The 17,421-nt window shown below is 34.4% G+C and overlaps 1 protein-coding gene across 1 annotated transcript in view; it reads left to right on the top strand.

Annotated features, from left to right (window-relative positions):
- The window catches only part of CWC27 (CWC27 spliceosome associated cyclophilin), a 97,662-nt gene that overhangs the window by 63,714 nt on the left and 16,527 nt on the right, over positions 1 to 17,421 (top strand). The window contains exons 11-13 of the mRNA XM_040091118.2: positions 4,646 to 4,743; positions 13,399 to 13,508; positions 16,276 to 16,379. Of these exons, the coding sequence (XP_039947052.1) occupies positions 4,646 to 4,743; positions 13,399 to 13,508; positions 16,276 to 16,379 (312 nt within the window). The remainder of the gene's footprint in view (positions 1 to 4,645; positions 4,744 to 13,398; positions 13,509 to 16,275; positions 16,380 to 17,421) is intronic.

Raw genomic sequence — 17,421 nt, 5'->3', positions numbered from 1 at the left:
AAGAAAACATCTTGTTTAATACTGGTTGTACCAGCATCAGTGAATGACTGTGCTGGGGTAGCATCAAGGAGTTTGAGCCTCTCTGGAGTCTTATGTGGAGTTTAGAGAGGGAGTAGTGAATACTCCAAATTGTAGTGAAGTTTAGACTGGAGTTGGGATAAATTTGAAAATGCATAGAATGCAAAGTTATTACAAGTTTGTAATTGGAATATGGCATCAAATGAATTTTAGCATCTTCTGAGATTTGTCATCACTGGATGGGAATAGCTGGATTAGTTTTGAACATATGCAGCCATTTTTTACCCTAAATCACTGTTGAATAACACGCTGTGCCTTTCTAGGTCTTATTTGTGTCTGTATACAATACGTATTTTATTTGTTAGAGATTTGGTGTGCTTAAATAAATAGAGGTAGTTATGGTTTATATACCTGTGTGCAGAAGCCTACAAGTACAAAGACTTATATATGTCTGTAGAGAAGGAGGACTGCTTTTGGACTTGTGCATAGCAAGTATGATCATATGGTCACTTACACCAAAGTCACAATTATTTCTCATTTCTGTAATCAGTCCTCTTTTCTTTTGCCAAAGTGAAGTCAAATCCAGAACATCTTTGGCATAAAGTCACTTTGTAGATTCAGAAGATCCTTAATTACTTTCAGAAAAACACCTTTAGTACATGGCACTTAGAAACACTTTTTTCCATTTACATAAAATATTTGGCTAAACTTCCAACTGATTTCTTATGAACTGAGTATTATTCTGATCTAAAATACAAAAGAAAAAATATCTATACATATCAGAAACCTGAAGCATGGAATATATGTTGTCAAGAAGATAACTGCAGAAAATAACCTCCCCTCTCTGTAGGTGGCCACGCTTCTTTTGATGCAGCCCCCAGGACACAGTTGGCTTTTTGGGCTTTGAGTGCACACTGATGGATCATGTCCATGTTCTCATCCATGAGCTCCTCCCAGTCCTTCTCAGTAGGGCTGTTCTCAAGCACTTCCTCCCCCATCTTTTTAGATATTTTCAGGTAACAGGGTTAGCTAGCTTAAGTGTAGGAACTTTGGTGAAAATGTAATGCTTTCCGCTTTGCTAGTGTTCATTTTAATAAAAGTTAGAAAATGACAAGAATTCAAAGAGCAGAATTATTTCATAGTCTAGTCTTGGTGATAGGTATGATGCAGGCAAATGGAGGCAAGTTAGCCTTCCTTCATTCCTAACCAGGTATAGTAGAATGGTTTGTTACACTCTTCAGGAAAAAAGAAATTACCAAAGTTGAAATTAATGTTAGTTAGCATGATGTTTTGCGTAGTAGATAGCTGTATTGCCTTTTGGGAAAACTGGAGGCAGGGAATGATATGATACAGATTCAGAAAGTGTTGACTTTTTCACTTAGAGAAATAACGGAGCTTCTTCAGTGTTTATAGTACAGGCAGATTTGTATCAAGCATTTATTTGAAAGCCAGTGACATTCTTATTTTTATTTTTAGAAGAAATTAATAGAGTACATGTGAACAGAGTATTACAAATAACTTGAATTTAATACAAAAGTTGGCACAATACAATAAAAATATCCTTTTAATATAACTAAATGGTATGTTTTACAGCTGGAAATCAAAAATGCAGATTGTAGCTGCAGAACAGTACAAATGCTGAAAGACATTTTGGAAAGGAGTGACCAGGTGAATTGAGAGTCATTGTGGAAAATAGATGCTTGGTACAGTGATGATCTTATGTTCCTTTTTGAGTTAGGAATCAAGTACACCACGAGCAGAGACCTGCAGGACAGCTGAAACCCATCAGTGTGTCTGATTCCGAATTCCATCTTCAGACAGGCTGTGGAAATACTGCAGGGAGTTCTGAATTAGACAGAAGTGATTAAAGTGAATATTGGGAGAACATTATTTCTTTTAAGAAGAGCTCTTTAAAAAGGGTATGAATTAATCTGCTAAAGAGAAGCCAGAGCGGTAACCATAGTTAACAATGTAGAATTGTTCTTTCTTGATTGTGCATCCAAACAGTTCACTAGGAAAGCTGGTGCCTTCACCATACATGGTGTCTTTAGGGTATAGCTTGATTTCAGCAGAAAGTTACTTGAGTACTCACAGTTCTCAGCTTACGGAGTTCCTGTCAGTTCACTGTTCACAGTCCTATCAAACCAAGGCACAGCTGAACCAGAAATTCAAATGGGATCTTAGACATATTTCACTATACATTTTCTAGATAAAATCATTTTATTGTTCGGAGTAGAATCTGAGTAGAAAATTCTGAAGTGACGAATGATCTGGCTAGATCCTTTTCAGTCTTCTGCCGAGGAAGGTTACATCTGTTCTGGCAATATCTCTGCATGAAGCAGAAGAACAGTTTCTAGGCTGCAGAAACTTGGGAAAAGAGGAAGCAGGAAGCAAGAGGAAGAAGAGAGCCTGCAGTGTAGCTCTGGAATCAGGGGAGCAATGAGACAAGCATGGAGCAGAGAGCTGTGCTTTTATAGTAACAGAAACTTTCCAGGGATAGCAGACACTTACATAGTTGATTACAAGCTACCAGCTATGTTATATGAAACCTGAACGCAAATTTACTGCATGCAAAGACCCCGGCTTCAAAGATGAAAGGGACAGGTACAGACTATAGTCCCCTATTTGATTCTGCTCAGCCTTATCAGTTTGACATTTTCCTGTTTACAGAGTCAGGAGGCATTTCTAGTTCTGTTCCAGTGAACGTGGTTTGTGAATGTAGTCTAGCGTTCCTATCAGCCGTCTTCCTCTTTATCACGAAGCCTTTTTGGATTGCCTTTCTCACCAACCTAATTCGGCAAAGTGAGCCTAGAAATAAAAAATACACAGTGTGGACTCTGGAAAGAGCCAAGTATTGAAGTTGTTTATTAACCTAGTACTGATCATAGAAACGGCTTGAAACAATATTTTGGAGTTAGAATTATAAGAAGTAAGACTTTCTGTGTTCTGTACAAAAACCTCTTTTGACTGGAGAAAAAGAGGGGGTGGGGGAGCTGAATAATTGTCACTAGCTATTTCATTGTTCATGCTGCAACACTGTTTAGCTAACTAATAGAAAGAGTGAGTCCCACTTACAGAAAACTTCTGATGTGCTAGACTCTGTTATTCCGAAGTGCCATTTGTAACCCATTCTCTCTGTGTTGCTGTCACTGTCTGACACTCTAAATACTTTAAACATGCAACCTTTTGTTGACGTGTGCTGTTCCTGCTGTAGTAGACTAATGGTAGTATTGTAATGCAACTTTTTACAGTGGTGTCCCCAGTTTATAGAAAAGCAGTGGTGATACTTGGATTAAAAATATCTCTTTATCTCTTTATCCCCTATGATTTTCTTTTCAGGTAGAAAAGTAGAACTGTAATTTTTTGTAAAAGCTGTTAATCTTGCTTAGTGTAGCTTTTGCCATGCTGTTGAAAATAAAGACCTCCTGATGGGGTTGGCTGAATAACTTTACAGTGATTGTCTTCTTTGCTAATGTTTTTTGCAAGCTCTGTATTTGTGCACCCATACAAATGACAACGAAAATCAAAAGTAGTCATCACCCAGCAGTTCCAAGTCTTTTGCTTAGAAACGTGTGTAGTCAAGTAGTGGTAATACAGATGAACATTAAGGTAAATCAAACAGCTGCAGGGAAATGCTTGCATGTCATGTTGCTGCATTGTAGTAATTTCTGCACGTCATTGATTGTGATGAAATTTAAATCAATCGGAACCTAATTTAAAATTTAAAAATTTTAAAAGAGCAAAATACAAGTTCTGACATCAGAAAAATTTGAATTAATTATCATTTCTTTCCCACAAGTAACCATTAGATGGACACAAATAGGCATGAGCTAAAATTAAATTTAAATTCAATTTACAGAAGAGCTTTTTTTACACTGAGGGAGGTTAAGAAGTAGTTTCCCAGAGACATTTTGGAGTCTCCATTTTTGGATATTCAAAGCCTGACTGGACAGTGCTCTCAGCATCCTCCTGTATTTGGCCCTCATTTAAACAAGGAACCTGGACTGTCTGGTCTTCAGAGGTGCCTTACAGACTGTGATTCTGTTTGAAAAAATACTTCACTTGATATTGGTACAATGATTTGCAAATTTTAGTTTCTTCTTTCTAGTGCTATCACGTGAGGTATTGGTAGAATTAAATTAGTTTTCATATCTAATAATATACACTTACGTACATTTCATGTCTTTGTCACTGAGCAACTGCATTGCTTGTCCAACCAAAAAAATCCAAGATACTTTACTTTCACTTGAGTAAACTGAATTTTGTATTACCTGCAGTATTGATTTGGCAGTACCTCTGTTTCAATTTCTCTTTGTTTGGTTCTCATGGCTAATTAGAATGTAAAAATTCAAATGGGGATTCCTTGTTTTATTATTCATTTCCTTAACATATTTCTGATGGAGTCTTAAACTAAGACACCTGCTAATGTTCTTTTGTTTTCCCTACTCAGGAAAATATGGACTTTCTGAGGGATTAAGTGATTTTTAAGCCAAGTTCTTAGCATCAATCGTCTGTACCTTCCCTTTGTTTGTATCAAAAATCTACTGTCCATTAACTCAGATTCTGTTTCTTCTGAGTGGTTGTACATCTCAGAGGATTATAGTCTTGTAAATATTTCTCTTTGCAGTGAGGAACTACGGAAGGAAGCCCGACAGCTGAAACGAGAACTGCTGGAAGCAAAGCACAAAAAAGAAGAAAGAGCTTTAAGACCCAAAGAGAAAGAAGGTAAGAGGTTTTGTGTGGATCTCCAGCTAACATTATGGTTTTAAAGGTTTCTTTTTTGTTTTGTGTTTTATGTACATAAATGTGTACTATTGTTGAAATGTAGGGTTGTTTTTTTTCCTTTCCATAGGGATGGTAGTAATGTAATGATGCCAGTATGTAAGGAAATTGTGTAGGTAGCATTTGTTCTCAAATAAGGTCATATTTCTCCTTCTAAGTGTTCTTTAGTTACATCCATGCTGTGACCTCTTGACTTGCAAGGTCTTTCTGACTTGGGAATGTTCTTAAATGCTTAGCTGAACTCAAAGCTATTGACTTCAAACTTTTATGTATTGTAAGACACCAAAAGAACTCAGTTTCAGAAAGTCGCTACCATATTTATTTTCCTTAAAGCTTAGCAAAATGGGATCTTTAGCTGCCCACTTCTTTGTCAGACTGTTTTTATATTCTGTTGCTTTTTAAATGTGTATCAGTTGCTAAGTTTATAGTAGCATGTAAGGTGTACATTTTAGTCTGGAAGGATGAAACACCCTTTATTAGCCAAACTGAAGAAGCAAAAATGTGTCTGTAAACACTCTAGGGTTGTGAGACATACTTTTAGAGTGGATTCTTAGTTCAGTTCTCAATACCATAGAAATGTGAAAGAAAATATAAAACTATTTTTAAAAAAATTCAGGCAGCATACAATTTACAAAAGAGGGAGAAAAAGCAGAATTTTTAGAAAAATTCCTGGACTCTCTTGAATAACAGATGAGCTTGATCAGCATCATTTTCACAATATAAGAAGCACAGTATCATGAATTTGTATACGAAATCTGGCACTCTGAAAATGTTCTAATAATCACTGAATGAATATAAGTTCTCACTACCAAAATAGTGAATGCTATCACTAGCCATGTAAAAAAGAACTGTAACAGTATAGCAAAAGCAAAGTGTAGTCCTTATGTACATACATGATAAATTATCTTGAATATTGCCATGCATGGCGGTTCTTACACTATTGCTTAAATTTATCCCTCTTCTGGTGCCAGTCGGTGGACTTCATCGTTTTCACCTTTACAGTGACAGACTAAAGTAATACTTGGGCAATAGTTACTACTATGGTACAGTTTGGAAGATACCTTTTATTCAAGCAAAAGGATATATACCAGGGTTGGTGGGGGGTTTGTATTTTCTTTGAAATAAATAGCAGGCGGGCCATAAATCAGTTGAAAATCTGCAGGTTAAAGCTAATATTAAAAAAAATCTTGAATAATCTTGGCTTTCTTTTTTGTGATAGGAAGGCATCCATTCCAGTACCTATCAAGAAAGGTAGATGGTAGGAAAGAACCTATTGAGCTAGTCAGTGGAGTACCTAACCAAAAATCTTAAAAGTAAACACGTTCTAAAATTTAAGGCAAGATTAAAAGGATGTTAAGTGAGATGCAAGTAGTGAAGGATAAAATTATTAATGAAAATGTAGTGAAAGATTTCAGGTTTGTACTAGACAACAAACTGAACGTGAATTTACGCCCTGATTGTGGCTGTCAGTGGTGTGGTGTTGCTACAAATGCAGTACCTGTAAAAGTGTGATTGTACTATTGCACTCAGTTCCAAGTATTGTACCACCAAAAAGGATAATGAGCTGTTCAATAAAAATGGGCAAAACCACCCAAAACAAGCAAAACACTATTTGGACAAATTTATTAGGAGATACTTGAAGATATGTGTAATTTATGTAGAGAGGAGAATAGAAGGGTGAAATCTCAAGTCAAAGGAATTAAGCATACCTTTATTGTGAACCAGAATTTACAACTGAGGAATGATAGAACAGACTTTAGAAAGACTTCATCTTGAATGGAATGAACTCTAAGATAAGTGTTGTACCGAATAAGAAATTTTTCCCCAAAGTTAAAAACACTTAGTCATTTTATATTTATTGGCCTGATTTTTCGTCAGTACAATAGAGCTATCAACATGATACGTTTAGCTATCATTTAGCTATACATTTAGCTCTCAGCTGCTAAATGTATAATAGTTTATCTATTCCACATTAGTTCACGAATAAAAAATTGAACATATGTAAAAAATACTTCTGTCAGGAAGTTGATGTGTAAGTAGCAGTGGATTTTTCCATTGATCTCTGCTTGTTCTCATGGGGGGTGAGTTGTGCCACGCTGTATCAGGTATGCCTGTGCAGATGGTGCAGACACTTCTATTGTGTCTGCCTATGCTTTGAACTGGCTGCATTAGGAAAAAAATTTAGTTCACAGGCTATGTAACCACATTAATGTGATCCTGTGCCTGATTAATAAACACTACACCTCAGCCAAAACTTGCAGCTATAGTGGGAGAAATTCACTGAAAATCACGGAACAGTGAGAACAAGGCTTTAGTCATACTGGATAGGATTGGGTCTTATTCCGGGAGGATGCTAAGAAAGGGACGGCAGCATGACGCATCTATTTTAAGTCTACTGCACAGATCTTTATTAGTATTGGCATCACATTTAGTATAATTTCTTCAAATTGTTCATATTATGTTTACCTAATATTTTTCTGTATTTGGAGATCAGATTATTTAAGAAAGACAGGAGAGTGAAAATTTAAGTGTTTACATTGTTTCAAGAGGTCAGAGAAAAAAAATAATTCCCTCTGTACGTTTTTGATTATAACCAGTTTTACAATTTGTGAATAATGTTGTTGACTATGCCAGACTGCTGTCAAGACCTTACTTTAAATAAGACATTTTTCTTTTATGTGACATTTTTTGTAGTGATGCCAGAAATTACATCAAACACTATCATTTGAGTACTGAATTAGTTCAGCATTTTGAAGTTCTTGGTTAAATATTAAAAAAATATACACTTTTCAAAGTTCTATAGAGTAAACGTGGGAATGTACTTCAGTGAAATCTGCTTCAGAAATATAGCATCTGCCCAGTTAATTATATGTCGGTTTTAAACAGTAGTAGTATTTAGGAAGTAATATAGTTTTTCTTGTTAGAACACTTTTGTAAACTGACAGATAATCTGTGGACAATGAAATTCAATTGTCATACGTGAGAAAACAGAAAAGCTGTAAAATACTGTCTGAGCAGGGAAACCTAACAACTAATGTAAAAATCAACATTCAAGAGTAAGAATTCTACTGAGGCATGTAGTACCGAGGCATTTTCTGCTTTGTTTTTAATTGTGATAGATAATTATGATATATGATAATCAAATTATTGAAATGTTTAGAAAATTCTCAAAATCAAGTGAGGATTCCAGTGTAACATTATGTTTTATTTCTGTTTTATTGTAAAGTTTGGGTAATGTCAGGGGCACTCAAAGAATTAAGTCCTGTCTTACATGTAAAGATACTTTCTTGAAGTCTGGGACTTTAACAGGCTTTTGCACCCTTTAGAACACTCTGAAAATAACAAAATACAAAATCTGATTGTTTGGGAACTTTGCAGCATAAATGCATTAAGCATGAAGATTTTTTCGGTATATACAGTAGAGCTGCATTGTATTAAAGGATCCACATGGAATGTGTCATCTTTACAAAACTTTGTTTTCTCCCACTGTTTACATTTTTTTTTACATTTAATTTCCTAATACCTAGCATCCCCATGCAGTCCTCTTCCCGCTAAAGTGAATAATTTTTCATTTTGTCTCTCTGTCTGCAGAAGAGAAGACGACAAGATCTCGCTGTAAATCAGCTTTGATTTTAGTAGCAATCTTAAACATATACTCAAAATTCACCAGCATTTGAAAATTGACCATATTTTAGACTAGGACCATGTGCCTGAAAGCTACCAAAGTTCAGAAAACATTTACTAGAAACTTGCAATTCACACTGTTTAGCAAATCTGCTCGGGTCTTTCAAATAAGTATTTTGAAGGTCTAGGAATTACTTGTAAGATTTTATTATTTGAGTTGGCTAAATGAACTAGTAAGTTGGTTTTAGAACTGTTGCTTTTTTCACTGTAGCAAACTGAAAATGTAGTAATCAGTCCAACCCTGGAAGCTCATTCTGTAAGCAAATCTATTGAATTGTTCACAATTGCTAAATATTTCCTGACTGTTACCTAACTTCTTGGCAAACAGTGGCTCTTTAGGATCTTAAGCAGGCCAGAGCTATAGCAACATTAACTGAACAGTTCTTGAAGGTGCAAAGAAAACCATAAGTAGAACTAGTCCTAAGCAAAAATATACAGGAGAGGATGTTACTAATTCTCTCAAGCATAAAATTATTTAATATTGTTTTACTGGTATATTTTTACACTACTTTACACTAAACTATATTTTAAGTTTCAGATACATAATATTTAAAGCTATAATTTTTTTTTTCTAAATTCTGGAAGAAGTGAGTTATTTGTGTTGGTTATTAATTATCCAAGGTGTCTCTTAAGTTCTGTATGTGTAACTTCTGATAGGAATTCTATTTTAATTCCTGAAATGTTACACCATATTAGACTTTCTTTTTTAATTTGTGATGATTTTATTTGGTTTGGAGCAAAAACAACTTCTCTCTTTTCCAGTCTCAGTAAGATTTTTAAAATGAGTACTGCATACCTTTGCAATTCCAAAAGAATGCAATATAAACTGGATATTGATGATCTGGAAGTGGAATATACTGAACTAATACAGGAATGTGTTTTAGGCCCCTTATTTTAATTCACTAAAACATTCAATCATAATTTCTTTCTCTTCAGACAAAGAGTTCTTGAGGTTTTTTTCCTCTTTGGTATTTTGTCTAGCTATGCCATGCATTTCTTGGAATTTCTGCCCAGTACGTCTTTTATCATGTGAAATGTGTCATCTAAGTTGCTAAAGAATGTATTTCAGATAATGAAGAAAATTTTAAGGCCCACTACAGTCAGACATACACAAATTCTGCTAAATAAATTGGGATGCCTTTTTATATATGCATCTTTTTACATTCTTCTTGTTACCTTACCTCAGTTCTGCATAAACTCATGATTACATATGAAAATTGCATTACAATAGTTAATGTGATTACTTTAGCATATCAAGAATGTTTTGTAATGTAGGATACTTAAGTGTGTGTAAAAATCTTCATGCTAGCTGTATCTCATCAAAAAAATAAGTCTTTCATTGATCCTTTTCAGTGCTATAGGCTCTTGCTTTTTTCTGTTGACATTCAATCTTCAGAATCGGCATGTGTTTATTTCTGTCACAATATGTGTTGTCTCTACCCTTCATGTGTTTCTGGTAATACTTTTGCCAAACCAAATTCCCCTCTTTTTCCAACAAGTGTTTTATGCACAGCTTCATTATAAAGTCTTCCATAATTTTTTAAATCAATCTCTTCCTTTCTGGTTTAAAGGCTTCAGAATTTCCTCCTTAGTTTCAGACTATCATTGTAAACCATGTGTCAAACCCAGAGTTTTTGGTTAGATTACACCATCATGTTGGCATTTATTGGCCATAATTTCAGGATAGAACAATCTGTCTGAAGGAAAATAAACTACTTCAATGATTTTGCCACAGTAAGATAAAGACTTTCTTGGTATTTGCTCAAGCTAGCTTACATAAATAGCAATGTACTTACAAATTCTTTTGAAAGTAGGATGAAATGTATTTTCAACAAGGAAGGTTATCTGTTGGGGTTTCCCCCCCCCTCCCCTTACCTTCCTTAATGACAAGAGATACACAACAGTGTATTCAAACTAAAGAACAAGAAAATTCTTTGCTTCATGTTATTTATACATTTTGTCGTTAGATCCTCCTAGGGAACAAGTTTACAAGATTTCTTTATTTTGTGATACCTAAATTGAATTTAATTGTTATTTCACTTCTGTGTATCTATGTCATTTTTCATTAATTTTTGTCTGAATAAATCATCCTAGATTAAGGAGATTAATGCCAAAGTCATGATACTTGTACTTTTGCTGAAACAGCAAGCTGGACCTATATTTGTCAAGCTTGATATGAAGGTCAATTGCATCATACAGTGCTGTTGTTCCTCTTATTTTCAATTCAGCTGCAAAAGACTTGCAAGGAGTCTGGGTTGCAGACTGGGAGATAGGAAGTAGTTGGCATCAGTCTACTTTTACATTTTAAAAGGTTTCTTCCCACCAAGTCTCTCTCTTCTGGACTTTTTTCCTTGCTTGCTAATTACCAATCAGACACAAAATAACTTTATCAAATAATTCCTGCTTATCAAAAATTTAACATAAAATTTCTATTAAAAAGTACTCTGTGGTTTTTTAATCATTGGAGTTTTCAAGATTAAAAATGTTAATAACCTGTTGATTTAGGGGCTCTTGAAAATCCTTCCTGTTTTGTTGCTTGCTTTAAATGTTGTGTGATAGGTTGTAAGACTTCATGAAAAAGTATAAGCATGTTTTTAAGTCATTTTAATGAAAGAGATGAGAATATGGTACATATAAGGACACAGCTCTTTTGGCTGACTCACTCTGAAGTTAGTTCAAGTGGATCTGATTATCTTTTGTCTGACTTATGAAAAGGCTTTCCATTTCATAAGGAGGCAGAAAGCATGAAGTTTAGGATTAGAAAACCTCTGACAGGCAAAGACCCAAGAAACAATAATCTCAAAAGTAGGCTTTAACTGAATTTTACGTTATTTGTATTAAGAGTAAGTGGCACACGTAGGAGTGTGATAAAAATACACACAACTTCAGGCTTCAGGGGAATTTTACCCTTTTTGTATGAGAATTGTATTTGAGCTGCACTACATTAGACTAAATTTTAGTCAAAAGACTATATGACTAAGAATCACATCTTTAAATTCAGCATATATATATCAAAGGATGGATTCCAGGTTTAAATATTTGTGGCCAGTTTGTGACTGGCATTTTCGTATATGTTATATACGAAACTTGTTATAGATGGGCAATTATATTGATAATGGGGTAAATGCCATTCCCTTCAAAACACTCATTTAGGTAAATGTCACCTGTTTTTTATAAGGAAGCAGATGTGTTTTGTATTTCAGATTACTGATCTAGGGGCTAAATGTTAGTAAAAGAAGATGTTATGTTGTTTCCAGATAGTCGACAGTTTGGGTACGTGCATTTACGCAAAAACTAATGCATTATTTTGACAAAGGGTCGATCTTGAAGTAAGAATGGGATTTTTAATTCATAGAAGAGATTGATTTCATGGAGGGAAATTATGTGTGGTGGGTTTTTTCTGAACTTCTATGTAATGAAATGTTCTATGTTCATCTTCTATGTAATGTTCTCAGTTCATCTCATATTAGGTTTTGTGAGATTTTATGGTAGATTTTATTTCATTCATGCAGCTGTTTATTGATCCCTAAATATGTGTGTGTGCACTTTATCTATATTGGTCATTCTGGAAGATGTATTTTTCTTTCTTTACCTTTATCTTTATCTTGGTGGTACCTGTCATACTCTGTTCATGATTATATCTGATATGTCAACTGGAAAACAGCAAAAAAAAAAACCCAGCTCTGCATGGTATTAAGTATGTTTGATTTTTTCCCCTGGTACCCTTTAAATACAAAGTAGGAAGGGTTTAAATGTTGTTTAAATGCAATGTAGAAATTAAGACTAAAAAGAATAAGATATTTTATTTGTAGAAATATGTAAACAAATATTATATACGTAGATATATCATTACAAATTTATTTCTTTTTATTACAAAGTCCTGTGCTTCTAAAATTCATAGAAAACTTGAGTTGTGAGAGAATTTGGTTTGAAATCAGAAGCTTTTTCTGTATAGCTGTCAGCAGTCATCTAAAAATCTGGGTAACAACAAATTCATTTAGATTTGCAGTTCACCAGGCAATATATCCTGAAATTTCTTGAAACAGTTTTCTCCAAAAATGTTTTGTGTTCATCATTTGCAATGGACATCCAGGGGGTTTATTCTTCTGTTTGTTACTAGAAATAACAATTGTGTAAATACATGTATATAAATTTTAAGTATACTGAATCAATAAATACAATGTCTTAATGCTATTCAAGAAGGAGAAGAAAATAATGTTAAAGTATGGTGTTGATCAATTTTCCAGTTCGGTTTTGTCCCATTAAATTACTAATGAATAATTAATTCATTAAGATTTTAATGGGACAATGAATACTCTACATTGAAGAAATTGTTAAAAAAAAGACAAAGAAGAGAAGCTCTTGACTCATCCATATGTCACTTTGTTATATAAGAAAAAGTTCTTTCCTGATGACAAGATGGACTCTGTTTAAAATTTAAATGATACTGGGTTTTTTTCCCTATTGCAAAATCAAAGACTTGATTTGTGGCTCCTTCAGCCTACAAAAGGAAAAAACTGTGATTTTTTTTTTTCTATAAATTGTATTTGTCTACAACAGTCGCAGAATATTAATATACATGACATTTCAACTGCTACAAGAAAGATCTTCAGAAATTAAGGTCATCTGGTTAAAGGAATTTCAACAGTTTTCATCAGAGGTTTTATTTCTGTTATCCTGCTTTCCCTGGCTCCATAGTAAAATATAATTGAAACAAAAATCTTTTGACTCATTCTCTGCCCAGTACAGTGTTGTGTTTTTCATTTCAGCAAGTAGCAAATCATTCTACTGCTGAGAAAGCAGTACAACTAAAATGTTTTATGGGAGTGTTTTGCTTGGTATTTTATCTCCAAAAAGACACTAAATCATGAAAACAAATTAAATTTGTTTAACCAAATATATTTCCTTATTCAGAGGAGGACCCTGCTCCAAACAGTGTTGTTGAAGAATACCTTCAGGAGAAGAGAAAATATGAAGACAAGCGAAAGCAGCAGCCAAAGAAAGGAGTATCCCGTGAAGATCAGGTAATATTTTGATAGCCTGGGCAATAAAAATCCAGAAAATGAATTATGATTATTTTTAATATGTTTATTTTCATTTGTATAAAAGCAAAGTTTTAAAATTTGTTGTTTTATTTTCCATTAAAAGAAAGTTATTATTCATAAAAATAAATATTTTAAATACCCACATAGACAGGTAATTGAATTTTCAATGTGTGTTTGAAATGGCTCCCTGTTCAGTTACTAGAATCTTCTGAAAGGATATGCTAGTCATAAAGAGGTATCCTTGATTACATTTGTGAGAGTTTGCATTTGTTCACCTTATGCTTTCCTTGCTGTAAGATATCCCTGAGACACAAGTTTACATATTTGACATGAGGTCTAGCTGGGGTTTTTAACATTTTAAATTACAGTTTAAAAATACTAAATTCATCAATACTTCTTGCTGTGAAATGAAAGAAATAGTTTATAAGTACTGTAAAAAGAGAAGCTGTTTCAAATACAATGAAAATTATGATTCCAAATTAGTTAGGATGTCTGTAGACTTTAGTAGGCAAATATGAGCAAAATAAGGTTTGCTTTACAAAAGTATTTGGTTTTTTTTAAAATAGAAAAGTCTGAAATGGTTAAATATATGAAACTGCCTATGAAGTTGAAGTTGAAATACCATCAACTTAAATTCTGTGCTGTACATCAAACACATTGGTTTGTAAGTGCATGTCAGTTCAGCGACGAAGATGTTCCTGTTCACATGTTGAATCCAGAAAAGATTGGAAACTTGATGCTTAGTAACTTCAAAGGAGCATTTGGCAAACTTTTATATATGCAGCAAGCTGATTTAGCTCTAAACTAAGAAGTTTGTGGAAACTTTGTACATTCAAAATCCCATTATCTTTGAATCAAAGAGTACTAAAGCTCTGTTGGCAGTGTGGATCAAGGGACTTAAAACCATGTAAAATGAATTTATATCAGCCCTGTACTGGACATCACCAGAAAACAAGATGAGATGATAGGAATATATATTCTAGTAGATCTTAATTTTATTTACATAACCTTGCTGGCAACTCTTCAACAATAATTAATCAAGTTCTTTGTAATCCATTTCACTTGTGGAGAGCCTCTTCTAGTCTTGTAACTCATCCTACATCACAACAACATTTTACATCCTTAGTGCCATAGTTAAGAAAGAGGGAGAAAAGGAGTGTTTCCCTGAAATACCAGATAATGAAAGTCTTAGCCCTTCTATTCTACAAGGGTCAAATTATAAAGTTATTTGAAGCATAGTATAGCATCTAGTGACTCACTGCAAAAATGCCTATGATTTCAAAATTATTTCTGTCATCAGGTCTATTCATAGGAATATTGTCACTAGAGAAAATTAGACAAGACAGAAGGAATGTGGCTCTTTTTGGTGACAGTTCCCATATTGAAAGAGTCAATTTGTTTCCCTCTGATGACCGAGGCAAAGATTTGCTCTCTCAGGTGTTGCAAGTACAGTGTCATTTGGAGTAGTATGGAAAGCTATAGAACTACAATGATTTGCAGGCAAAAATATCTTCAAAACTTTCTCTCATCTTAAACAGAAGATTAGACCAAAAATAAAGAAAGTAAATGCAAAAAAAGTCCTCCAAAATATGCCCTTGGCAGTGCTAAAATATATTTTTGAAAGAATTCAAAAGCCAGGAAACTCCTCAAGTTAAGATTGCTCCCAGAAGGAAATTTGATTCCAGTGAACACTTCTGGTATTTCCTATTTCTGTTTTCTATTCTTGTTTAGTTTTTATTCTTTTAAATTTGAAAAACTTGACCAAACAAAACTACACAGCCATACCGAGGTGTTTTACAACATAAGTTGCCAACCTATCACCTACAAATCAAATGTAGCCTGCCACATAAATTTGGTTAGGCACTTACTCCCTGGTGCTTTCATTTTCAGGAACGTCTCAAATATCAGAGAAAAAAAAAAAAAAAAAAAAGCTGTGGGCTGTGCAAATTATTCATATGCTCTTTGCATTTTTTTGAAGAACCTCCCTCTATCATCACAAGTCTCAGGCATAAGACTTTTGTATAATCAGACTCCCGTTTGAGATGATTAGAAACCATAACTATGATATGATCTTCAGGTGTCATCTGAGATTTGGTGACTTCATTGTCCCTGAAAGATCCAACAATGTCCTAGAATAGAATAGCAGATTTAAATGAGTATGAGTATTTATGTGTGCAGCATAAGAACCTGTATCTGCAGAATTAGTTGAGTTGGTTCATTTTATTTGGAACAAAAACTTTGAATTTTTTCAATGTCCACACATAATTTAAAAGTTCATCAACATAAAGTATATAAATATCAATTGAACTGGGTCTTCAAGGATTGAATTGTTTCTAATTTATACAGTGGATTGCTTTAAAAGACGACAGTAGCAGGTCCAAAAAGTCAAATACATTGTCAGCAGTGTTATTTAATCAACTGGTTTATTCTGTTAGTAGCTACAAGTATTTGTTCCTTAAATATGTTTTTTTATTTCACTAGATGGTGAGAGAAGTGCTTTTTCACACCTGAGAGGCCCCTGCCAGCTTGTTCTTGTTGCCTCAGCACTGCCTGCCCGCTCACTCCATGGGCGCTCTCCGTGCAATGCCTCTCTCCCTATGCTCTCTCACTTGCCTCTCTAAAGTGTTTCTTCCAAATCCATATGAAAGATCACTGTCGTTGTACTTTTTCTCAAGACAATAAAAACGTTGTATGTGCCTGTTGGTGTGTAGATACGACTTCTCTAAACCCACTTGTGTAATTTCAGACACTGGCATTATTGGACCGATTTAAAACAAAGTTAACCCAGGCAATTGAGGAAACTCCTGAGAATGAGCTTTCCGAACCTGACGTAGATAATGACGAAGGATGGTGAGTATTTTTTGTTTGGATTTCTGTGTTTACAGATAGATAGAAGGATAGAAAGATAGAAGTCCTGTTGTGCTAACATAGTCTCACTGGTAAGTATAAATTTGAGTAGCAGAAAATGCCGAATGTGAAGGCAGCTGCTTCACTAGGACTCAGCTAAAAGGTACTGGTTTAGCACCCTGAAAAATAAGGCATGAAAGTACATGACATTTAGCATTCTGTAATTATAAATCCTTCTAAAACTGTGTGTTGGGGGGTGGCAAGTATTTTTAAATGTTGGATGAGATGAAGATAGACTGTCTCATCTGAAGTGTAGGGTGTCCCCAAGATAGCAGGCTATTACTGAAGTTAAAAAAGCACTGCAGAGGTTATTGCCTCAGTGCCTCCCAGTCAAAGAATCAGTGTGTACCCTGTTGTCTCATGTTCATCTTTCATGCAAACTACCCACCTTAGGTAATCAATGGGGATAAAAATCAATGTGATTTGAAGTGTGGTCTTGAAGCTCTAGACTTCATGCTGTTAAATGCTCATGAAAGTATGCATAATGCAAAAATGCCTGGAAAAAGGAAAATAAATCCTAACAAAAAAGTTTTGTAAGGATGTGTCATCTCTGTTTGTAAGGCAAACACTACAGCTGGTCCAACAAAATAGGCTGTCTCTGCCTACAGTTTTTTCATAGTTGCGTGCATAAACCATTAGAGCTACAGCAAAACTACCAGTAAAATAGAAACTTTAACAAAGTTCTTGGCAAATGTTTTAAGACAACAGTATTTCTGTATCTCAGATGATTTAAAATTATTTTGCTTCTTCAGTGTTTTCGTCCTTCATTATGTCTTTTCCTACCTCAGGCTCTTTGAGGATGAGAGATAACATACAATATAAATTTCAAGATCCTTGGATTTCACTGATATTTTGAGATCCTTCTGAGCTACCAAAGTGCTTCTAAGTCCTCCAAGAATTACAGTGCAACTATTTCAGTTGGAAGGGACCTACAACAATCGTACAGTCCAACTGCCTAACAGCTTCAGGGCTAGCCAAAAGCTGT

Source organism: Hirundo rustica, chromosome Z (genome assembly GCF_015227805.2).
Source record: "Hirundo rustica isolate bHirRus1 chromosome Z, bHirRus1.pri.v3, whole genome shotgun sequence".
NCBI classification, from domain to species: Eukaryota; Metazoa; Chordata; class Aves; order Passeriformes; family Hirundinidae; genus Hirundo; species Hirundo rustica.
This window is presented reverse-complemented; position numbering and strand designations above follow the sequence as displayed.